Source organism: Temnothorax americanus, unplaced genomic scaffold, assembly GCF_048541705.1.
Source record: "Temnothorax americanus isolate GAGA-0224 unplaced genomic scaffold, ASM4854170v1 Scaffold128, whole genome shotgun sequence".
Lineage (NCBI taxonomy): Eukaryota > Metazoa > Arthropoda > Insecta > Hymenoptera > Formicidae > Temnothorax > Temnothorax americanus.
This window is the reverse complement of record NW_027509262.1, coordinates 257,643-284,427: the sequence shown is the minus strand read 5'-3', so window position 1 is coordinate 284,427 and position 26,785 is coordinate 257,643. Positions and strand designations below refer to the sequence as shown.

Genomic DNA, 26,785 nt, shown 5'->3' with positions numbered 1-26,785 from the left:
TATTAGCAGGTGAACACAAACGATAAATCTGAATATCATCAGCGAAAATCATATGAAACACATAACGTAAAATTTTATATAAATCGTTAATATACAAAAAAAACAGCAGAGGACCAAGCACCGAACCCTGAGGAACACCAGAAGAAGTAAATATCCAGTCGGAAAGATTGCCAGCGTCGTCTATGACCGCCTGAGAACGGCCAGTTAGATAAGAGCAAATCCAGTTTAGAACAGCATCTGAGAAACCGATCTCTTTAAGTTTGATAAGCAATAGTAAATGGGGAACGGTGTCGAATGCTTTGCTAAAATCAAAAAGTATCATAATAGTGATAAGCCCTTCATCAATCCCTTGTTTTATATCATTACAGATACATAGAAGTGCTGACTGCGTGTTATACCCCGGGCGATATGCAGACTGTCTTGGATTTAAGATGTCATGTTTATTTAGATAGTCAACAATCTGTGAAGCAACTATCCTCTCTAATAGTTTAGACAGTTCCGGCAAATTCGCTATTGGTTTTGTATCCGACGGGGATAGCGGTGTACGAATTTTAGAGAATGGGCGAATATATGCTCTCTTCCACTCAGACGGAAACAGAGATGCATCTAGCGATCGATTAAACAAAGAAGTGATGCATGTCGAGATAACGGGCCATGAGATACGCAGAACATAAAGCGGAATGCCATCGGAACCAGAGGCATAAGAGTGAATAGATTCAGCAGTAATAAGCTTAAAAACAGATCGAGGTGAGATAGAGGAGAAAACGAACTCTGGATAAGATGGACGATTAACTGAAGCAATAGCAGCGATAAAGTCAGAATATAAGCATGGAGAATGAGCATTGGAAACCGAAGCATAGTATAGGTTGAGCTGATCCGCTGTGAAAAAGTGTAGAGGAGAAGTAAGAGACGACTTGACAAGTCCAAGTCGAGCCAGTTCTCTCCACAGTTTTGCTGAATTCGTAATCTTAGCAAGAGAATTGTAATGAAATTCGCTCTTAGCCCGCTTGATGTCAGAATTTAGCTGATTACGGAAAAGTCTGTAAGTAGCATAGCTTAAAAGACATTTAGAGCGTTTAGCGCGTTTATATAGCTGATTGCGAGTGTGTAATCGAGCAACCAAATCCGCCGTAAGCCATTGAACCGGGGGCTTATTGATAACAAACACACGTGTGGGAGCGAATGTGTCTAGTGCCGCCAACAAATTCCGAGACAGCACCCCGCAGAATCCGTCAACATCAGCGATGTCAGACAATGCATCAATCTCGGCCCGCACGTCGCCAGCAATAGATTCAAGATGTTCAACGAACCGAGAACAATCGATACGTTTGTAGTTTCGCCGAGAAATAAAGCGGTCAAAATTAGGATTAGCTATAAGTGACATAGACAACTCTAAGAGATCGTGGCCGGCAATGAAAGGACTCTGAGACTTGGTAAATGATGAAACCTTATAAAGCTCATCTACGACCATAACGTCTAACCATGAGTCTGAGATCGCTGTATGATGAGTCGGTTCGGATCTGACTATGTGTAACGATAAGCTAGATGCAAGCTCACGCAGGTAATTCGCCTCAAAATTGGTCGATGATAGATCGCAGTTTAAGTCCCCTCCAATAATTATATTTTTATACAGATGCGAGTATCTATTTAGTGATTCAACGAAGTCATGCAGGAGGAGACCTCTAGGTCTTCTATAAATGGACGCAAATAGTACAGATTCATCATTTGGCAAACGTAATTCAATAAGAAGATATTCAGGCGCATTATCACAAAGATTACTGGAGGTAGCTAAGATTTTGACTTTGAGCAATTTATGTATATAGCACGCCACCCCTCCGCCCATTCGTCCCACTCTGTCATGACGTATTAAAAAATAATCATCTAGAGCCACCAGCTCATCTGATACACTCGCATTGAGCCACGTTTCGGAAACAGAAATGATGTGGTGAAGACTAGTGCTGAAATGCAGCCTGATAAAGTCTATATGTCCCCGAAGAGAATTCGCATTAAACTGAGCTATTCGAAACGACGTAAAATTGCGCATTGAATTATGCCGACCTATGGAAGACAAGGGGCACGCAGGTTGGACAAGTCAGACGAGTTTAGCAAGATCAGTGTCCGAGTTAATATTAATCACCGGCTCACCATCTGTACGCCTAACATGTATCTGGCCGTCCCTAACCCAGACATACTTGTATGACTTGTCCTTCGCAATGCGCTTCACCTGTTGCATCAAATTAAAAGTGCTTTTTGGCAACAGCTCATTTACATATACGTTACGATGTGAGCTGCCACCACACACATCGCTCTGTCTGATCGCACCTTTTGAACGCTTACTCGACAATACCGCATCGCGCACAACGCTCGAAGCCAAGGAGATAATGACGGAGCTCGAAGGTGAAGATACCGTGGGCACAGTAGAAGACGGTTCCCTCTTAACCAATTTGGTGTTAACGATATGGTAGGAGAGGTTAAGAACATCCAATGCCGCAAAAACATTTTTTGCAATCTCAGATGGAGTTGCAGACAAAGAAGAAGGCAAACCTGATACGATCAACTCGCTACCGCTCTGAGTCACCTGAGTCGACCGAGCAGACCTCAAGTCACGGACCTCGCGAACTAGTTTAGCATTTTCTTGCTCCAGTTTAATAATGCGTTGACTGTTCTGAGAAACAGTATCGTTAAGACAATCTAAAAGACTTAGCTTGACGCTAATTTCTTCATTGGTACGCTGTTGACTATCAATAAATGCAGAGATTTTTGCATCCGTACTATTGATCTGCTCGATCAGCCCGCGCAAAAGAGAGTGTCACGTTCTGACTGTTATAGTTCGTCCGTTTTTGGTCAATGCATTTAAGCAATTTACCAGGGATTTGGACAAGTCGTGTGAAGGATATTATTATTATTTTTATTATTTGGGACCGAAAAGATATCTGAGTTTATACGTATGGTAACGAGGATCAGCTTTATTTATTTGGTTATAATTAGGATAATCAACGTCAAAATTGACAGGAATAGGTTTAAAGGGGGGTGCGTTTTCCAATTGTTGCAATTGTTGGAGGAAGGGGAGAGGATCTTGATTAGAAATGACTGCTTGCTTGATCTGGAATCTGATTTGTTTAATACGAACGCGCCTACCTCCTTTCTTCGTCATTCAGCCGCGTTCACGAAAATGAATTTTAAGCTCGCCACACTCTTCGGCAGCGCTCAAAACCAATCCGCCACACCCTCTGCTCGCCACACTCTTCGTCAGCGCTCAGATCGTCAGCGTAGAGGTCAAATTCACTTTCGGGAATTTGTCAAGATTATTGTCTGTTTCTGGGAACCAACTCCGTAATCGCCACGCTTTCGGCAGCGAAAGTACTGGATCGCTACACTCTTCGTCAGCGCCCCAGCACAGATCGCCACGCTTTGTCAGCGGAAACTGCGAGTCGGAATCCCAGAAGTGACAGTGATTATTACGACCTCCAAGAATCAACCCCGTAATCGCCACGCTTTCGGCAGCGAAAGCACTGGATCGCCACACTCTTCGTCAGCGCCCCAGCACAGATCGCCACACTTTGTCAGCGACAACTGCGAGTCGAGTCTTGGAAGTGATCGATTTGTTGATTAAAAATACGAAATGAGATTCCAGATTTTTACACTTGTTTCTTTTTAACTTATCTTACCTTTATTCTATATAAATCTCAATACAACTTGTGCGTGAAGCGCGGTTTTATGAGGTATGATAGTGTAGGGACTAAGTCCCAGAATTGAGCGCGAATGCTCGAACTTAGCGTATAGCGGACCGTAGGAAATCGAATAGGGTTAGGAGAGAGTCTGAGAATTACGTCTAGTCAAGACCGAAGTTAAAACTTATCTGCTTTCCGCGGCGTTTTTCCGCCCTATTTATACCCGAAAAAGACCGGAATCTCCCGCGCAAGATTCCCGCTTTTTTCTTACGCGTCTTAAGGGGGGAGGTATTCTAGAAGCTTCTAGAACATTCTAGAAGCGTAGTTTCGGGCCCATCTGGCCCTCAGCCCTTCAACGGACTCCGATAAGATAATCTAAACATTTACACTAACCCCGGCCGTTTCCTCGGAATTCCAAGCCTAGCGTGCGTCGTCTAAGCCTTCAAGACTTTTAACGTGCGTCGTCGGAAATATAAAATTTCCGTACGTAACAAGAGTCAGTGGACTCATGCCTTATGTCCTGCGCACACGCAATGGACTGCGAGGCAACGACAACGCCAGACGCAGCATCGCCATCCGAAGAAAAGAACGTACGGCGTTCATCTCTAGGTGTGAGCGGCATCTTCGAGAAATAAGACTTGCAACAGTCACTAGCGGACCACGTAACAATGTATGACTTGACGCAGCCCGGATGAAATGCCTTAAAGCACGCGGCACAAGAATAAGATTTACCGGCAATTAATTTTGTACACCTAGCGCACGTTGGTTGCATGTGTAGTCCATGCAGTCACGCTATTCGATAGAAGCAAGAATTCCCAGGCACGTTAGATGAAAATCACTAGGCACGTCCCCAATCGTAGTACAGCTAGGGTGGCAACACTTGAGCACAGGTCAGGCAAAACACACGCGCGAATCCGAGTGAAGCGATAGAGAGTCGTAGAGAGGTGTGAAGCAGGAGCATGCGCAGTAGAGATCCACCGAGAAGGGAGCATGCACAAATCAGATCCAGAAAGAGCAGATAGACACAGCAGGCGCATGCGCATCAGGGGTGAACGCCTTGCGCAGGTGATCCCAAGAATTCCACGATGTTTTTTTTTTTTGGTTGTGCTCTTTTGGTTTAGAGCGAGAGCGCCTTCAACCCAGCCTTTGGGTTATATAGCGCAATTGAAATTATATTATTCTTCTAATCTGCTTAATGAAGTCATATATTACTGCGATCTTGGACCAATCCTCTCTCTTGATAAGATCAATAATGTCCTCAGCTCCGAAGATGTTGCGTTTCACTAATTCTTCATTCATAACCTCTCTCTCTGCATCATACCTGCTGCATCGCCATATCACGTGATTAATGTCCTCCCGCTCGTAGCCACATTCGCATCTAGATGTATCTATATACTCCTTTCTAGCCAGAGAATCGTTCAGATTATAATGATTCGCTCTGATGCGGTTGATGAAGGTATAAAAATATCTGTCTGCTCTGATTTTCTTAAACCAAGGTTGTTTCCTATTTTTATCATAGAAGTTGCAAAAATAGTCTTTTCCTTTATAACGGCTTTCATTAATTATTTTATCCTGCGTATTGTTCCAGGCTTCTTCTTTAAAAATGTTTCTTAAATCCGATATCGGGACAGGGATGTCAGCCACTGCTGGTTCCGATGCACCTTCCTTTGCCAAGCGGTCTGCAATCTCGTTTCCTGTATAGCCTCTATGAGCGGGGATCCATCCATATATAATTGTCCATTCGAACTTGGTTTTCAATCTGAAATGTCTTCTTCTGATATCCAAAATAAAGTTGCTCTTATATACGTCAAGCCTATTGTTTTTAATAGCTTTTAGAACGCTCTGACAATCTGACAGAATTAATACGTGTTTGCAATTCCTCTCTCCTTGTTGTTGATCTTGTTCCAATTTTTTTAAAGCAGTGACGATTGCAAAGGCTTCAGCCGAGAACGAAGAGCATTTCTTCGATAAACTTAAGTAAAAGGCTTGATCAGTATCGTCGAAAACTACACTGGCCCCAGTCGATATAGATTCCTCTGATCTTGATCCATCTGTATAGATGACAGTGGGATTTGCCAGCTTATGTGCGTCGCAAAATTCTTTGATTAGATCTACATCTTCTTTTCTATATTTCATATCCTCTAAGCTTCTTCTATCTGTATCCTTTTTTTTGGCACTGTGTGATTGACCTATTTCTAGCTCTATTGTGATATCCTCCGTGAGATTCTTATACTTCATTTCCCATAGTTCGAAGTTATTTGTAGATGGTCCAATGCCATTGGCAAGTAGTTTGACTCTGTCCCATGCTAGTGAGATTGTACTTCTCTTTTTCTGGGGATACCGTAGCCTATACATCATTTCCTGCATGCTCAAATTGTTTAAACTTGTAATTAGTTCTGGGTTGCCGTATTTTATCGTTTTAGAACAGAAGTTTTTGGCGAGCATCATGGCTCTATCATTTAATAAATCCACTTTAGATTCGGCAATTATCACATTTGTTGGTGTGCTGTTTCTGTAGCCCATTGCAGTTCTTAGACCTAAGAATTGTCCTCTTTCCAATTTCAATCTTAGAGCATTACTGGTGGGAGCGTATACAAAACATCCATAGTCAGACACTGATCTTACTAAGCTCTTGTATAACATAAGAGCTGTAGCGCAATCTGCTCCTCTAGTGACACTATTTAAGTATTTTAAGATAGAATTGGCTTTTTCGATTTTGGCTCTTACATCTTGAATGTGATTTATCAATGTTAGCTGATTATTTATGCGAACTCCGAGAAATTTGGATTCATCTTTGTTAGGAATGTTAACTCCTTTCACCGTGATAGTCATATTGTTATCCACGAAGCCGCTTTTCGAGAACTCCACTAACGTTGTTTTTTTTGGTTCCAGATTCAAACCATTTAGTTCGAGATTATTTGCAATGATGTTGACAGCCTCTTCAAGCTTTATCCTATTTAGTCTTCTGTTGGATCCGATTTTATACACCACAATATCGTCTGCGAATTCCAGCTCAAACAGGTCCTCATCAACATCCACGGTGTTGTCGTTGGTGTGTAATGCATATAAGATGGAACTTAGAACTGCTCCTTGGGGTAGCCCTATTCTCGATATTCTACTCAGGGTAACTTTGTTGTTTATTATATATTCAACTGTCCTTTCGTCTAACCAGATGTTAACGAACTGGAAAATCCTGGTTGGACAGTTCGACTTTCTCAGTTTGGCTTTGAGAATGTGAAAGATTACATTATCATATGCAGACGCTACGTCTAGAAAAGCCGCCAGTACATATTCCTCATTGAGTAGAGCTGATCTGATGTCCGAGGTGAGCTTCACCAAGTTTTCAATACATGATCTGCCTCTTCGAAAGCCGTTCTGCATGGGGTGTAATTTCTTTTCGCTCTCCGCCCACCAAATAAGTCTCTCATTGACTAGCCTCTCCATTAATTTGCCCATACAGGACGATAATGATATAGGTCTAACCTTATTTTTGTTAACTTTGTCAATAAATAGTACCTGATATTCTCTCCATTCTTGTGGAAAGCCCTGTCCTATCCAGATGTCGTTATATAATTTTAAAACATATCGTAGAGCGTTTGTTGGTAGATTCTTAATCATATTATAGTCGATTCCATCTTTACCCGGAGCAGAATCTTTTTTGATCATCTTAATTGCTCTAATTAACTCTACTTCTGAGAATAGCGCGTCTAATTCTGTTTCCGCTACGTTGTATGTATCATCTTCTACGTTTTTCCAGGATACTCCATATGCTGACAGTTTATCGATCTCTGTTCTTATAGCTTTTTCTCTATCTCCTATCTGCCACTTATTCCATGTAATTCTACTTCTAGCTTTCTTAAAAATTCGCATGGTATTCCACACGTATGATAAACTGGTGAACCTACTAATACTGTTACAGAAATTTTTAAAATTTTCTCTTTTCTTTTTTCTTAAAATTTTTCTTGTCAAGGCTACTTGTTTTTTATATTCCAAAAATGAATGAAGAGTTTGCTGTTTTTTATATAGTTGTAGCTTTTTCTTACGTAAATCTAACGCTTTAGTACATTCTAAATCCCACCATCTTACTTGTTGTCTGTTCGATTCTTTTTGTTTTACTACTAGATTAGAAGCTCTATCAAAAATTGTCTTTCTACCTGACGCTTTATTGACCGCTTTTTTCATTAAGTCTGTAAACAGAGAGTATCTCGATTGTAAATCTTTATCTATTGAATTACTTTCTAATTCTTCCATACTTTTCTGAATTATTTTTTGATATAATGGCCAATCAGTATTTTTAGTTGATAGTCTATTAGAGATTTTTTTAAATACTATAACTTCTGTGTCGATATCTACTTTTAACGGAAAGTGATCAGATTCCCAAGAATCTTCTAATTGATCGTAATTAATATAATCTACTACTTTACTATCCGCGAAAATCAAATCTAAATTTGAAGCAATTTGGTTTCTATAATTTAACCTTGACAACGTGTCTTGATTGACACATAAAAAACCTTTATTAGAAAATTTTTCCTGTAAGTTCTCTCCATTAACATCCGTGTCATGACAATTCCATAGAATATTATGCGCATTGAAGTCCCCCATTATGATCGTACCTTCACCTTTACTATCAAAGTTAAGTAAATTAGACCAAGTCTTAGGATCTTCTCTACCATTTGGTCTTCTATACACCGCTATAAGATTAAATTTTATTTGAGAATTATATATCCTAATACCACATGTGTCAAAATTATCGGAACCGATATACCATTCTTTTATTTCTTCGAATTCAATACTCTTGTTAATTGCTATAAGAACGCCTCCGCTACTACCTACACTATCCTTACCAACTATATTATATCCTGTTAAATGGAAGTTGTTTACATTATTTATCTTAGATTCAGTTATAACAGCTATATCAAAAGACTTAATATGAGATTCAAACTCGTATTTCTTATTGCGAATACCACGTGCATTCCAAAGGACTATTTTGACCATTAATTAATAAGGTTTGTAATTTGTAGAACCCCTAAGTCTTTGGTTTCTATTACTCCTGTCTTTATTCCTCTGGGCCTCTGTCTCTTGATTATATATTCTTTCCTCCGCATTATAAAACCTATCATGATCGTTCAACGTATTGCTATACCTACTATCATAATCTAACATATCTATGTCGCTTAAATCATTCTTTATTTTTTCATGCGCTATCTGAGTTAGGATCCCTCTAAAGTAGTTCCCTATTAAGTTATTTTCATTACTCTCGAAGTTCCTTTTTCTTTTTTTAAAACTACTATCATCTTCCAATTCGTCATCTGCGCTTCTTAGAGCTATGCCTCTTTTATCTCTACTTATCTCTGCTTGTCTAGTATTAAACTTATTGTAATATATTTGGTTTCTATTTGGACTGTTTTCCCGCCTATTGATTGTCGATTTTGATATTTTATAATTTTTTTGGAATGACTCTCTTTTGGTACTGTCTGGATCTTCTACTTGATGAGATTGCTTTTTAACATCGATCTTATTTTGGGTCAAGGGGTTTTGTTGCACAGCCTTTGCATAAGAATTTAATTCTGGCCAATTCGCTGGTTTGACAAACCTATCGTAATCATTGGTTAACTTATTTTCTCTACCGCTCAGAATTCTTTGCGCTTCGTAAAAAGTTACATTATGATGGGCCATTATTACTTTTACTTCCTTATTCCACTGAAATACCGGACATCTTCTGTATGTTGATCTGTGAGGACCATTACAATTAACACAACAATAGTTTAAATTACAATCCTCATGAGCTTTTCCTCCACATCTGCCGCATTTTTCCAAGCTTTTGCATACTGTTCTGATGTGTCCGAACCTGTAACATCTGAAACACTGTTTAACTGACTCTACATATGGTATGACTTTTAAGTGACCAAAACCATCAAAAATGGGGAGACTATCAGGAAGAAGGTTTCTTTTAAAAATAATACTAATGTTATCCGTTTCATTTAGTACCCAAGAATGAGACTCTTTATCGAAGCTCCCTCTTGTCATTTTTTCAATCTGTATGATATCTTCTTTTTTTGAAAGAGCGTCCCATAATTCGGGAATACTAAAAGGCCAGTCTGATATTACGCCTTTACAAGTTATGGACCTATTGTCTATGTAGACCTGAACCTTATCATTACATTCTTTGAATAAAGTTTCTAAGCAACTGTTAGCGTCTGTTATATTATTGAACTTTAATCTAGCTAAGTTAAATTGGTCCATTTCGAAAATATCTGGATAGCATTTAACTTTATGTAAAATCATTTGTATTTTAACTTTGTTCATACCTTTTTTATTGCATATATTTTGACTAGTCAGTTTGCAGCAGACTATTTTTAGACCTTCAAATTCGTTCTCAAATCTAGGAATTTTATTAGTATTGTTTAACTCTTGACTATCATTTACTTGACTATTCTTTATCAAGTTGCCTTTAATATTAACAAAAATTTTATCTTTACGACTATTTATATACTTATCCTTATCTTTCTCACTTATTTTCTTCTGTCCTTCATCCGTCATATTTATCTCGTCTTCCGAATCCGATTTATCATTCTTGTTTTTTTGCATTTTTATTTTCTCGTTCTCTTTGATCTTTCCTATAGCATCATTATCTCGGTCCTTCTCTTCCGTGTGCTTGACATAACCTGCTTTAGTCGACATTCTTCTAACAGTCGTCCCCCCGCCGACGGGGGGCCAAGTCTTCGGTTTGAAGATCTCCAATCGATCGATTGATAATGTATTACCTTCTTACCCCCCTTACTCTCTAACTATCAACTCAATAGCTCAATAAAACTTTTAATAAGGATATGCAACAGCCCGCCAAAGCACCTACTTTCCCGCCAATCAAATAGCAAACCTCAATTCCACGATGTTTCCGAGAATGAGGTTAGGACGAACAATGATACTTGTCACGAAAATATTCAGAATTAGGTAGCAATACCAAGGAAAAGAATAAAACGCGTGACAAGCAACCAAAAGACCTGCTTAAATCTGCAACAAAATAGCCCAAAGGCAACCAACGGCAGCAGCAATATTCAGTTTTATAAGAGCAAAGATTACGGACAACCAGTAATACTCACGTCTCAGAGAGAGAGAGAGAGAGAGAGAGAGAGAGAGAGAGATTGATTGATTGATTGATTTGTTTAATATGCCCAAACACAGTTATAGGGCAAAATTACAGAATAGCAAAACTAGAATTCGACATAATATTAGAAGTTACAGTCTGTAGATAATACAAAGACAAGATGGCAATTATGTCGCAATTCCACTATATATCTTAAATGTAGCTAACTAAATAGAAACACCAGAGTAAAAGCAAAAACTAACTATGTACATCTTAAAACTAAATGGAAACGCATAGATAAAAGCATAAGCATAATTATGTATAACTTAAAACTAAATAAACGTACACAATACATAACAAATGATAATTTGTGTAACGCAACAAACTAGAAGCATTTGACTAGATAATGCGAACATTGCACCGAGCGATTCATACAAAAGGATAAAAGTATCAGACAAATTCTGATGCAAATAAAAACGAACGGAGAAGGCTCTTGAAGGATGCAAGAGACGATGCTGAAGTAATGTTATCAGGAAGAGTATGCCAAAACCGTATTGAGGACAGGCGAAAGGAGTGCATGTACGTCGTAGTTCTGCAAGACGGGACGTGAAATACTTGTGATGACGTTGCTAGGCGCTCGGATCGTCTCAGCGCTGGATCAGAAGGCACGAAAAGCTCATTTAGGTAAGATGGAGAATTTAAGAAAAGGATACGATACGTTAGACACCCAAGAAAAAACAACCGTCTATTCTCAACTGAGAGCCAACCCAGTCTACGTCTATACGGCGTGATATGATCGTCCCATTTAAGATCGAAAATAAAACGAATGCAGCAGTTTACCAATCTCTGCAGTTTGGCATTCAGTTCATTGCTCAGGCCGTGATAGACGAGACAACAGTAGTCGATGTGAGGGATTATCAGGGTAGTAACTAATTTGGCTCTCAATTCAGTTGAAAGGGAGTTTCTATTAAATTTTAGTTTGTGCAGCGCATAATGGACCTTTTGCGAAACATGTAACACATGCTTTTTCCAAGACATAGTCGATGTAAAATTAACGCCTAAATTCCTGACTTCACTCACAAAAGGAAGAGGTACTTGGTTTACTGTAATAGGCGGTAACAGACTGAGATCGATATTTCTAATGTGAGCTTGACTTCCAAAGATAAGCACTTTTGATTTGGCAGGATTTAGTTTGAGTCCGTTAGTTTGAGCATAGTTAAAAATAGCATTCGCATCTCTAGAGATTAGTTCTAATCCTTGACAAATATTGGCGGGTGAGCACTTAAGATAAATTTGAATGTCATCAGCAAACAACATATAAAGTGCATACAGCAAGACACTTCCAATGTCGTTGATGAAGAGAGAGAACAAAAGCGGGCCCAGAACAGAGCCTTGAGGAACACCTGATGACGTAGCTAGCCACTCTGAGAAGTTACCAGCATCGTCAACCACAGCTTGAAAACGGCCAGTTAAATAAGAAAATATCCAGGTCAGAGAGAGAGAGAGAGAGAGAGAGAGAGAGAGAGAGAGAGAGAGAGAGAGAGAGACTATTTGCGTGTCTTAATACACATGTTCTCCGGGGCGAAGCCCGGCGGGGCATGCTAGTTCTCTCATGTGTCTCGGCGTACTATCATATATGTATACATAGATAGAGGCAGAAAACAATTTTAACGATTGCGGAGATAACAAAGGCTTTTAGATAATAATTTTACACATTAAAACCAATTATTCCTGGCTGCTCTTGCGATAATACTTCATTAATTTTGTCTTCCTTGTTTAAATATTTTACCCTTTAGAATAAGTTCTTTAATAAAACTATAATCATAATCAATGCAATTTAATTTTAAGATAAAATCCTTATTGTTGATATCAAACTTAATAATTTTAAGAACTTACTATTATTAAGAAAATTATTGTTTTAAGATAATAACATAAATTTTAAGTTCTAAAAAATGTTTTCTCTGTTTTATAATTTTTATTAACAACTCTTTATTAAATATAAGTATTTTAGGAAAAATTTACAATTTTCTAAAAATTTTTTTATTTTTATTAAATAAATGCAAATAAAATATAATATATCACAGTATCGTGTAATCCTTCTTGACAACAACATGTAAAATCAACATTTTAATTAATTTAAATTTTGATTTTTATATATATTTGACCATGGCGTAAATGCTTACACTCCCGTTCTCCGGACTATCTGATAACGATCATTTAGTTCTTACACAAATTTATAGTTTTTGGACTTCCTAATTTGGAAACGTACTTTTGGCACTATGGAGAACGTGAACAACTCAAAATCTTTATATGTAATACTACTGAGGATGGTTTGATGTGGAGCCAAAACGTACGGAACATTTTCTAAAATTTAAAATAAATCAGGTTTCTGATATTACGCACTGACAACCGCGTTGATACTCTCATTGCTAAATTCACGTTTCGTTTATAAAATATAATATTATTTACGAACTTACCGTTGTACAAGGTGCTAAACTTCAGGACTTTCATCAAATCAAATCTCTCAATTCGTCTCCATAGGTATTATTAAAAAATTTTAAAACCCTTTTTTTATTACAGTAGTTAATTCTTATATATTCTCTTTATTCTGTCTGTTTACAAAAGTGCAGAGACTCATCAACACCAACAGTCGAGAACAAACAAAAAGATAATAAAATTTCTCTACTTTTAACATGACTGCTGTAAATAAAAATCTATTGCATTTACGTCAGTACTTTATAAATTGATATATGTTTTGAATTATGTTTTTGAAATTTTGTTTCTCAGATTCATACAATGGCATTTTAAGTCTCTGGAGCTATCATCGGCAAATACACGACGATTTTCTGTCAACCTGTTTTCTATAGTCGCTGATGAAGCTTAAAGTTTTTTTATATTCTTCCTTATAATTTTCCGATAGTATTTTTATATATAATATACTTTTATAATATACATTCAAAAAATTTATAAAAATTTTTAATTAAAGGAATGTTGCTCACACAATCTGCACGATGAGTTCTATGTCTCTTCTCTGTATATCTCCTCTTTCCCCCGACAAGGATGTGTAGCTCCTCAAGGTCGGAGAACACGAGTTCCTTAACAAAAATTGATTATTTTTGAGACTTACCATCTCCTATTTGTCCCATGAATCCTAAAACTTGGTATTTCTCAAAATGGTATTTTATTTTCGACTATACAAGATATGAATTTAAACAAGGTCCACAGAATTTTCTGCTTTAATCTGAAATTATAGCAATAATTTTTTAAACAAAAATTTTTTTATAAAAAATTATTTAACTGATTGCTTATTTATTGCTTAACAATTAATGAATTAATCAATTTACCCAACATCTAAACGCTGTTAAAATTAAGATCCAGGAACGCGGAATATGTCGTGACCGTTTCTATTAATTATGTTAATTGAACTTGTGATTTTTCCCGCTTTGTTCGCGCAGAAAATGGAACTGTAAGGCGGATGTTAATTAAATTGAAAGAATTTTTGCTTGCGCAGAATTTTCAATCTTCGTCCGATATTGAACCCATACTTTGAGCGATCGTTATCGCAGGGCCATTTCAGCACGGTAGCATTATAGGAAAACGACTGTTGTCGTGAGTCACCGCGGTGAAATGCAGGCGACGTTCCTAATACACTATCGATCCTAATAATGGATCCTAATATAATGGATCGTACTCGACCCGACATCTCTCTCCCTTTCTTTTAGATATCTATGTAGTAAAACGACGCAAATAGTGCGAATAAATGCAGTGAAGACATTTCTCTCTTATTTTTTTTATGAATGTATCCACGTAATGTATTGTCTCTCACTTTCCTTTGCCTTTTATATATATATATATATATATATATATATATATATATATATATATAATATCACATACGGTACAGATCCGTACAGGATCACGGCGCGATTAGATTATTAATGAACTTATCGGTGAATATCGCTAATATTTTATCGGAGACTAACAGCTTTTTAATATTTTTCTTACAGCCAGACCGAGAGTCGGATCTTTTCTTTTGTAGAAATTGCATGGTCAAGATATATTACATGAGTACATATTTTACTCGCTGTTACTACTCTTTTTTAACAATCCGCGGATATATCGCTACGTTTTAACTGCCTGCGTAGTGGCTTAACTAAAAGCATGCTCTTGTGCCTCAGAACTCTCACTGATAATAATTCATTCCCGCAGCGTATTCGAGCAATATCGAAAAAAAATTATGGAGTATATAAAAGTCAATTACCGCGTTAATACTATGGAGCTGTTTTCTGTTACTTTTAAAGTTGTTGTAAAGCAGGATATGCGAAATATTCTATATTCTCGATTCTGCTCGGATTGTATCCAACACAGAATAATATGCATGCCATATATGGCATATTCTTTTCTATTCTTGACCCATTATGTATTCATGCACGAACGCGTGCTCGCGCGTACGCACACAATTTCGATAACAATATAACCGGATAATACAGGGATAATATAGAGGTATAATACAGGGATAATATGGTAATACTTTTCGGTACGGTCTCGGTAACGTAGATTCAATGTGTAAAAGAAAGGTATAATACCAATACCCGAACATGTACCTATATCCGAACACCTTTATTATTTATAAGTATAACGCAAATTTAAATCAAAGATAAAAGTATTTTTTCTTGTAGTTTGAAACTTCAGTTATAATATCCAAACGTTTATTTTCATAAATTTATATTTTTTTAAAGATACCAGACACAGATACGTGTTCAGGTATTGGTACATTTCTTATGCTTAAGTGTTCGGGTATTGGTACCTTTCCCTTATTAGTCCTAATCGCTCTAACCATTACGAGTTATTCATACCTGTGTCTGGTCATTTTATTGCAGATATTGGCGACATGATTCTAAGTGCTACAAATGCAAATATGTGCAAATGCAGATTTTTCCGCTCGTGTCACTTCAATAAATCTGTCGTAACGCTGTAGAATGTAATTATGCTGCTTGTGGAATTCGTGAATAATCGCGTGAAATTTTACACAAGAGTAACACACAAATGCCAATTATAATAAAAAAAATACTACATTCGTGTTAATAATGATTACACACACATTGTGTATTTAATCATTTATAATTAAAATTTATTTATTTAATCATTTATAATATTAAAATTTAATTATTTAATCATTTATAATTAAAACATCAAAATATAATTCTTTAAAAGCAGCTGTTTAATTCTCATTGTTATTCACTTTTTTATTTCTAGGTATAGAACGTATAGGTTATTACAATTAATTATAACATGCATATCTAATTACAAAATAATTAATTTTAATATCTATTTATATTAATTATGTGACATATATAATCGACCACAATTAAGCGATAAGGCATTCAATTTGCACACCTTGAATAACTTGTAAATTATGCGTTGTAACAATAAAAATTATTGCATACAAAAGTTACACGATTTTAATATTGTATATGTACTTTTTTTTATAAATAGTAGCGTTTCAGAGATTTAAAAGTCAACTTTGATTTTTAATGGTATATTAATTATATTACATTTTTTTATGTCGCGGTTAGAAAGTATTTATTTGTATTTTTTATAAAAATAATGACAAAAATAAAATATTCTTAGAAAAATTATTCTGTGAAAAACAGTAATAATTTGAAAACATGTCATTCTATTATTACAATTATATTTTCAACTACAATGATATCACAGGACGCCAAGTGAACAGAATAAATTAGTAACATCTGATTTTTTAAATCATATTTCTTCATTATACATGTTATGTACCTGTTTTGTTTTTTTTACATATTATGTCACTGTGTTTGTTGGGTATATGTTACTAACTAAAAGTAGTTCGTTACCGTTACTCATGACCAATTAATAAAAGTAACTCATTGTCGTTATTTTCATTTATAATAACGTTATAAGTAACCCGTTACTTCCAACCTTGTATCATATTCCAAATATACAAGCAAGAAATTTCGAAAAAAAAATAAATTTACTGAGATTTACACGAAAAATACTTGGCGTTCCCGGATCGTATTAACAACTTTAATGTTATATAATATGAACGCAACGAATCGATTGAGCCCACCCAGAAACGCATTGTTCAGCCGTTACAGCCGAACGATAAATCTTTCCTGCGCTCAACTAGTCGGACGGCATAAGTATAAATAAAGTCAGTGCCTTGTTTCGCGTATAGTATAGGTACACTCTACCGCGTCTCTTGATAGTCTAAATAAAAACGTATTACTATATTTATCGATTCAAATCCTCATAAATAACGAGATATTCAAGATATTTATGTTTAACATAAATAATCTTAGCTTATTATTATTGTTACGATTGTCTGTTTTTTAAAGAAAATATATTAATACAATAATACGTAATTTATTAATTAATAATAAAACAACACTCTAAATTGTTTCTGAATTGTTATTATACGAAAGATATCAATTTTCATCAAAAACGATTTCCAAATCAATCGTCGTAGAGAATTTTTATGGCACCCCGTGTACCAGATCTAACGTTATTAGTTTAAAAATGGGTCTAAAAATGTAAAAAATTTGTTTTTACTTACTTAAATTTACAATAATTCATTTTGTTGCATTTTCCTTCTTATTACTTGACCTACAACGTCTTTTACCGTATGCACAATTATTGGCTATTTATCAAAGAACGACTGCGTATGTGGCAAGATGGGCAGGAAACACAACGATATTTTGTACTCTAATAGTTCTTTATTCTATAAGATATATATATAAACTCAAACACGTCCGCACGTCCGAACTCGACAACACTCCGGGCTCTTGTGTGTTCACACAACGACCGAAACGACCGCACGTACGCGTGGCGCCCCGAGGCTCGTGCCACGCGGGAGCTGCCCTCTCGAAGGGCGGGAGCACATCGCTCATTCAAAGCTCAGCTCCTCATAACAATATTATTTTGTTATTTATTACCTTTTAATCTTAGTTACCGTTTGATAACCAGACGATTTGGTTTTTATTTCATATCATAACTGTTAACATTTTATATCATAACTGTCTTTTTGATTTTACCATTAACTCAAGTCTACCGATGATTTACTCTTAAATATGACTTACCATTTGATGTAGACTTTATTTTTTACATCCACGTTCTTTGAACTCTTTGAATAAATTGACTTTTTATCTCATTTTTTGTGTCAGCTTTTTGTCATGTTTGTTTCGATTATATTATAGACTATGATCATTAACTAAAATTTTATTTTGATCTCTTCCGACGAAATATACTACTCTTAGACTATTCAATCTGGAAATATTTATCTGTAGTTCTTCAGAGAACGTGAGATTACTTTATTTTATTTGTTATCGCATCGCTGAAAATTGGCTCAAATAGAACCGAAACGTTCAATGTAATCGAATAAACGTGAAATTTACGTTCTCTCATGACGTTTACAATTCACTTCGTTCTCGTTTGAGTAATGTATAAAATCTTTTGCACGCTGTCGCATATGTTTTTAAGTGTTTCTTTTGCGATTTGCACGGAGATAAAAAAAATTTTAATTGCATGTCATTGATTCACTTAATAGCTATAGTTTATTTGGAATCGGTTGTTATTGGTTAACTTTTTTGTTTAACACATCACTCAAAAGATATTACAGAAAAATTGATTTGCAATATTTAACATGTATCGCGTTGTTGTCGCATTATTCAACTCGATTACAGGTAGGTATTCGTCTCGCTTGGCGATTGACTCGGCTGCTTATCTGCACGTGATCTATATCTATACATTGACCGTGACACTGTCGCAGGTCAGCTTTGGATAGTGTTGTCGCATAGAGCTTCAGCTCATCTGGCTATTAACTGCTTTCCTAAGTATCTCATTCAGTTAAGGATGCGTTTACTCCTTGAGCGGCCAGATATCTCATGCCTATAGTCCTAATTAGCCCGGGAGGTAACGACACAAAAGTGTCAGCGATTTGATTAGTCTTGGAACAAAGTAATTTATCTTGTTTTAGTAGTGTTGTTGATGAAATGCAGAGTCTGGCTGCGCTGTCTCGCTGGAATGGGCGTTGCGGCGCCTTTGATCTTGTCGAAAAACACTTATGTAGGAAGAATTTGATTAGTGCTGAGCTTTTATATATTTATTGTTTTTTGTATAAAGAAATGTTTTAGAAGAGTCTGGCATGCAACTGACACTGGAAAATGAGTCTGGCATTCTCCCAAAGTCGTTGTAAAAAGTCGTTTTATACCACCAATAATACTTTTACAGGCTCGTAGCTTAAAAATTAGCATATTTTGAGGGTTGTGCGGATTTGAACTTTTCATCGATATCACACAAACTACAGTTTTCCATAGTTTTCGTAGATTTGAACGGTGGCCACATTTTTCATATAATTAGTGCGTGGTCCTTTCTTTTATATTAGTCATCATAAAATTTACTGAATTTAATAAAAAAATTGAATTTTTATTGAAATATTGATGGAATAACAATGAAATAAGGTCAAATAAGAAAGAATTTCAGTAAAATTTTATTATATTTTTAGTATAAAATATTTCCATTAGGGTCTTGTCTTTATATAACAAAATAAATTTTTTAGATTGGTTTTGCCTTAAGTACAGTTTTGGCAATAAATATAAGGTATCTATAAGAAATAAGGAAATTGATATTGTCAGTATCTTTATCGACTACTGCGATACTACACTTAGATTGTAAGAATGTCTCTATAACCCGACGATGTTTCAATCGTCACTCTAAACTGACTATTTACATCATCCGGTCGCAATTTAACCACTAATGCTCGTTTACCGGTTAACGATGAGATATTCTGCATATTCGACAAATGCTTATCAACTAGCTACTTCCGATAACAAAACGATTTGTATTGCATTTCAACAAATCAAATTGTTGTAATTGCATGTAACATAACGCGAGCGTCATGCAATTTCAAATAATTTTACGTCAATACGCGCTTTGTTTTAAAATCCATCTAATTCATTCATCTCAATTAAATGTTACAAACAACTAATTGGTTCGACTGATTGTGAGTATTTGTTATTTATAATTGTCATATATATAATGTTATATTTATAGAAAATGCAACATTGCAAAATAATATATTTTTTGATAATCTTATATGTGTATTAATCACGCTGAAAATTGTAACTTTATTACGTAGTGGAAAGTGCAACTTCTCGTCGTCGTCAAAATAAGTTGAAACATGAGAAATGTTGAGAGCACGGATACGTCGTACACACATTGTGGCAATAAAAAGCTATGAATTCTATGAACTCTTTGTATAACATCATCAGGCGAGACACGTGCAACTCCATGGGTAACAGCATGGCAAAGTAAAATAGCGTAAGGTAACGAGTAACGAGATTTTGAGTGATCGTAAGTTTGTAGAGTAAAGCTCGTAAAATATGACAGAATAAGATGCGCAAGCGAGAAACGACGCAGCTTAAAAGTAACTTTATTTTGCTTCTTAACTTGCTAAAACCATCGCGTCATTCATCTTCTCTTTTATTTAATGAGATTTAAAGTTTATTAAGCACAAAACATATATCTTCGTAATTAATTGTTGTTCGCAGAAAATAGAAGGTGCAGTGAGTGCACACAAAAGATTGAGAGAGCAGTTGAGGAAGTTTTAAAATCTTATTATATACACAGAAAACAATAGTCAGAACAAAAAATTTCTTTGCATGTATTAATTGGACGCAATTCTGCAATGCAAAACCAACTTCAAAATCTTACTTTTCCGGTAGAGCAAATTCCACGAAACATTAGAAATAAAATTCTGCGCCAACGTTATCTCAAATATTACGACAAAACTATAATCCTCCTCAAATACAATTTCATGTATTATATACGTTTCTAGAAAATCTTTTGTCCACGTGAAGTGGACTTTGCAATACAGAACTAAAAATCATGAAAATGGCGCTTAATTCCTTATTGCATAACGCCATAACTGCAAATTGGGAGCATGTATTACACTGCAAGAATTGGTCAAGCAAGGCGCGACAAAAACAACGGACTACCGTGAGAACTGGGCACGTATTATGGAACTTTTCGGAATAGATTTTAATTGGAATTGTTCAATTATTTTCTAGATTTCTATTGTGTTTTTCTCCTCTTCTAAAAAAAACAAGTCATCGATACTCTAATCTATCGAAGTATTGTTGTCGCTTTTCCGCGATGCCGATTGATTTTTTATCTGCGCTTATATACTGTTCTGTAATATAGTACGTGATGTCCTATCGATCAAATTTGTTAGTAAAAATAATGAAAATTAGCTGTTTATCTAACTGTGTAAAAAACTAGCAAGTGCCGAATGCGCCAAAGGATTTATTCTTTCGTCATTTAAGAAAGTTCGCGAGTCTTCAAAACTTCAATAACAATAACTTGACGTGTCGTTTGATGGTCGATCAGCTATTTCGTCGATCAACTTTTATTTTGCCTAAAATGCTTACAATATATATTTTTTAACCATGTCACTCAAGAAAAAGGGAAAAACAGCAATTGACTATTATTAGGCACATAATATACAGTCCATATCAAATGCTTCAAAATTGTTGAGATGAAATAATTAAATAATTTGTATATTAATGTTAACATTATAACAATGTTAAACAATCGTGACTTTAAGTATTTTAAATTAAAATAAAGTCGGTTTATTGTCAAAAATTCTGAGTCTTTGTTTTTTTAAATAAATCTTTATGTAGAGATATTTTTTAAGAAGTACGTTTTGAATAGAAGTTTTTTGAAAAATAAATCTTTATACACTTATTTTGTAACAACAGATCGGCATGTACATGTCTCTTACTATCTCTCATTAGGAGTGATTTGAGGGGTGCTCAGCCTCCACGTTTTATTACTAATCTAATACAGATGAAAGCCGAAATCACCACATCTAACTTTACTTTAAGAGACTCTATAAAAGGTCCTATTCAGACACTTCATGGTATTAATCTATACATACAGGGTAGGCCAAAAATATGGGTACAGCCGAGTATCTTGAAAACAATGAATTAAAAAAAAATGTTTCAGAGAAAAATTGTAAGGTTTAAAAAGATATATTTACTGACTGTATTAGTTCGAATTTAGATAAAATCGTTAAGGACAAGTCAGGGTCACTTTGGATTTTTTTAATTGGATTCCCTATTTTTTATTATTTATTGCACATTCTTGTAGTCTTTGTCGAGACGTTTTTAAAACACTATAATGAAACGCTATAATAAAGCTTTCTTTCCTTAAAAATTTCCTGAGATATTTCGAAGTTTGTTATAATATTTTTAATATAAAATGAATTATCCCGTAAAGTATTCACTTTTCTCTGACTTTACCTTGATACTCTTATACGCAGAATAATGAAAGAAATCGATTTTTGTAAAAAAAAAATTATTTAAAAATATTTGATTGTATTTTGTAGACGTATTCAATTTTACAAAATTGCAAACGTAAAAATTAATATTGTTATTCAATTCCTTTCATTATTCTACGTATAAATGTATCAAAGTATAGTTATCAAAAAGTGAATACTTTTTGATATATATATATGTATATATATATATATATATATATATATATATATATATATATATGTATATATATATATGATGTGTATTTCATATTTTATCACAAAATATAAAGATATCATAAGAAACTTTGAAATATCTCGGAAAGTTCTTAATGAAAGAGAGTTTTATTATAGTGTTTTGAAAACGTCTTGACAAGGGCTACAAGAATATGTAATAAAAAGTAGAAACTTGCACATTGTTTCCTCGTAGTTTTTAATTGTGCAAGTAGAAACTTGCACATTGCTTCCTCATAGTTCCTAAGTGTGCAAGTTTTTATTTTATTCAAGGTATAATTATCGGTATTTATTTGTTTTGGCTTCCTCATAGAGGAAGCTGTGTTAGCAAAGGTTCTGATTTCACACTTAACTCTTTTGGGGACTGCGTAAATAATTATGTACATTCACTAAAAAATACTAAAAATACTTGTCCACTTAAAAACTAAAACAATATGCAGATTTCGCCAAATTCAATACCAATAACCTTCCTTAAATGATACTTTATCGATAAAAAATATCAGCCCGATATTATAAATATTTGAGATAGCGATTTATTTTTAATTCTATTATATTTTCCAGTCTTTTCTACCCCTATTTCATATATAATTGGTTAAAATTTGGTTGATCAGATCAAGTTTTATAAAGCTTCTATGTATGTACGAATTGTTCGAAATTTCAAATGTGTGTAATACGAGATCTGATTAATCAAATTTTAATGAATTATATATGAAATATAGGGGTAGAAAAAAAACTGGAAAATATAATAAAATTAAAAATAAATCGCTATCTCAAATATTGAGAAAGCGGCAGCGTAAAACACATTTTTCAAAAAAAGGAAAATCTGCATAAAATCTATACCGGTAGACCGATTTCAATAAAATTTGAGGAGGACATACTTTCTATGATACTCTATTTGTGTGCAAAAATTCAAACTGGTATCTAAAAAATTGTAGAAGTAGATGCGTGTACAAAAATCCGTACACACACACACACATACACACACACACACACACACACACACACACACACATACATACATACTTCCGGACATTTTTTACTAATATGATTTTTCGTCATTTTAGAACATTCTAAACCTATTTCCATCAAAATCTCGAAAAAAAAATTTTTCACCATTACAAAGCTTCCTCTATGAGGAAGCAAAAATAAGAGATCTACTTTAAAAAATTCAAAGTGACCCTGACTTGATCTTAATGACTTTATTTAAGGTCAAAATTAATATAGTCAGTAAATAGATCATTTAAACTCTACAACTTTTGTCTAAAACATTTTTTTAAATCTATTGTTTTCAATATATTCGACTGTACCCATACTTTTGGCCCACCTTGTATAAAAACAAATGTCCTGACTGACTGACTGACTGACTCATCAACGCCCAGCCCAAACCCCTAAACCTAGAAACATGAAATTCGGGGAGTATATTCCTTCCATGACATAAACACCCACTAAAAAAGAATTTTTATAAATTCGACCTCTAAGGGGGTGAAAAAGGATAAAATGTGTGTTATCGTAGCGAAGCACGAGTATCAAGCTAGTTTCACATAAAACGATAGACGGGATACCAAATTTCTAATTCACGATTTCTATAATTATGACTAGATGTTATCGACTTATTTTATAATTGATGGTTTTTATTATAGCGCACTGAAGATTATCTTATTTTAGCTCGAAACGTATTGTTTATTTAAATTATAATACATTCTTATATAGCACGTACATCCAATTTTAGTTCGATTTGTTAGTAAATCTTTACTTTGAATTCACAAGAAAAATCATGGCATACATATTGCGTGAATAAAAATTCGTAGAAACTTCCAAGTTCTTTGGCGAAACGTATCGAGTAAAATCGCTAACAAACGTGTTTGCAAAAGCCCGGTACGCACGCGACAACAGATCAATTTAACTTTTGTGATAAGAAATGCATTTAACTCACTCTCACGTGCAAATGAGCGAGCACAAAGATTCGCGCTCGTATAAAATTCTTCATAATTACGACAAATCTGTAGTTGACAAGAGAAATTTCTGTATTTCCACGGGCAATATTGTGCATTTACAATATATCGACGTCACGCAGTTTCAAGGATATCGAATCCGAGATGAGATTTATATATCAATAGAATATCGTTAGAAGCCGGTCTTTCGCATGCACTTACGTGAATCTACAGCGTAACGCGTACTTGCGACTATCCCCGTGTGAATCGATTCTTTTGAAAACTCGCGTGATACATGGCGCTAGAAAATTACGGCAACAAGTAAAATCATTATTACGTCATGTTCGAACACGAGCCGTGTAGTTGTAACATTGCAACTTATAATATATATCGCGGCAATATTTCTCAATCCGCCTTCTTCTTTGCCTTCAGTTATTACCAGGTCGTATTTTATGCATCAACGCTTCTAGAGAAGTTAACAAGACTTCCGATACTGAATGTATAAAAATAAGTTGACTATTCTATTAAGTTTAAACTTTGCTAATTAAACTTTCAACAAATGTTTAATTCCATAGTTTTTGTCAGTAAGACGTATCGGAGTGATTGGAACGATGCAATAATTATCTAGAATGGCCAAAAAAGCGATAGAATTCAACAGCATCTCATGCTTTACTTAACAATAAAACGTAAAGTACCAGTGAAATTAAAAATGTATTCAAAACTGTATAAAGGCCAAAATTATTGATAAAATTAACATATTAGGAATACGTATCTACTGCCAAACGCGCGGCAACGATAAGATAAATCAGATATCTACGCGAGTTGATTAATTTAATCAAGATATAATTATCAAATCTCAATAATGACTGATAGAAGATGGCTTCAAAATGGCTTGATAGTAAACTGATGAATAACACAAAATTAATGCAATGAATCTTAATAATCAAATAATTATGCAGTTTTTATAACAAAAATCATAATAATAATAAATTATAATAATACTTAACATTCAAGAGAGTTTAATATAATTATGATTGTCAAATATTAACATTTATATTATTTTAATTGCTATTATAAAAATTATAATTAAAAATTTAAATTTAAAAAAATTTCTGAGCTATTGTATGAATTAGATAAAGAGATATTTCATAATTATTTTTTCAATTACTTTCAAGGATGTAAAATATTCCTGATATTAATGTTTTTAAATCTAAATTATAACATATTTTAAAATCTAAGTGTACATACAGTTATAATGTAGTTACCTTCATCATATTATTATGTACATGACACATATATATACACATATACACGGAGAAAATTTTATATTAAATATATTACTATGATATCTCTCACTAACTTCGGACCATCAAGGAATTATAAGTTTCAATGCTATGGCCATTATTTTAAAAACAATAAAGCAACGAAATTTTTACGTTTTCCCATAGTAAGTATGTCTCAAAGCAAAAACTTGCTGGATAAAAGTTAGAATTACAAAGAGAAGTAAAAAATATGTACCGAATAAATTTTTCCTGTACACACCATAGTAAAAATTAACTCTTTCCACTTTAAAATATAGCTTGAGCAGCGTTTTCACAAAAATTACTTAATTCATTATCTGTCACGACTCACGACGCGGCGACGGTCACAATCTAGGTTATAACTGCAGTTATAATCTAATCATGACTTAACGTTTACGCGAGCGTTACTTCTGTAGTAACTTACGATAATTCACTAGTTTACACGGAATAAATTATCGTAAGTTACCACAAAACCCCGTTTACGTGGAGGAATTATCGTAATCCTGCTGAAAATGACCGATTAAATCCGATTGGTTCCGTATTAAATTTGGTGAAATTGAATCGGAATGAATGCATTTTCAATCCGGTTAATCGGATGCCCGATTGGAAGTGAATCGGTTCTAATAACAAATCAATCGGAATCGTTTTTAATTCGGCATTTCCGGATTGATCTGAATCCGTCGTTATCAGTTTCAATCGTATTAATGCACATCCATTTTAATCGGATGAATAAAGTGAGCACATGAATCGTGTTGAATCCGCATCAATCGTAAAATTTTAATACAACACCGAAATCGGATTTAATGCGATATTTCCGAATTCATCTGAATCCGACTGAATCGGTTTCAATCGTATTAATGCCAATCCATTTTAATCAGGTGAATAAAGTGACCACATGAATCGTATTGAATCCGCATCAATCGTAAATTTTTAATACAACACCGAAATCCGATTTAATGCGATATTTCCGGATTTATCTGAATCCGACTGAATCGGTTTCAATCGTATTAATCCTAATCCATTTTAATCGGGTAAATAAAATGACCACATGAATCGTATTGAATCCGCATCAATCGTGAAATTTTAATACAACACCGGAATCGGATTTAATGCGATATTTCCGGATTCATCTGAATTCTACTCAATCGGTTTTAATCGTATCTGATGCGCTTAATCCATTTAAATTGGGGAAAGTAGCTATGTGAATCGGATTAAATCCG

General features: G+C 34.7%; 1 protein-coding gene across 2 annotated transcripts; it reads right to left on the bottom strand.

The window, feature by feature from the left end:
• Window positions 1-9,398: 9,398 nt before the first annotated feature.
• Window positions 9,399-12,498, bottom strand: LOC143893772 (uncharacterized). Of its 2 annotated transcripts, none has more exons than XM_077399490.1 (2): window positions 9,980-12,498; window positions 9,399-9,519 (listed from the first exon to the last, which is right to left on the bottom strand). In XM_077399490.1, exons 1-2 carry the CDS (start codon window positions 10,350-10,352, stop codon window positions 9,437-9,439), a joined length of 456 nt encoding a protein of 151 aa, XP_077255616.1. In that variant the 5' UTR covers window positions 10,353-12,498; the 3' UTR covers window positions 9,399-9,436. The 2 variants fall into 2 exon arrangements, with proteins under 2 accessions (XP_077255616.1, XP_077255617.1); XM_077399491.1 differs by lacking the exon at window positions 9,399-9,519 and having other exon boundaries at window positions 9,932-10,053; window positions 10,184-12,498.
• Window positions 12,499-26,785: the final 14,287 nt, after the last annotated feature.

Excerpts from the sequence above, each read along its gene's own strand:
- LOC143893772 (XM_077399490.1), bottom strand. The coding sequence starts at position 10,352 with ATGTCGACTAAAGCAGGTTATGTCAAGCACACGGAAGAGAAGGACCGA. Across the intron at positions 9,520-9,979 it reads AAATATATGCAATAAAAAAG|GTTCGGACACATCAGAACAG; the intron begins GTATGAACAAAG and ends CAGATGTTACAG.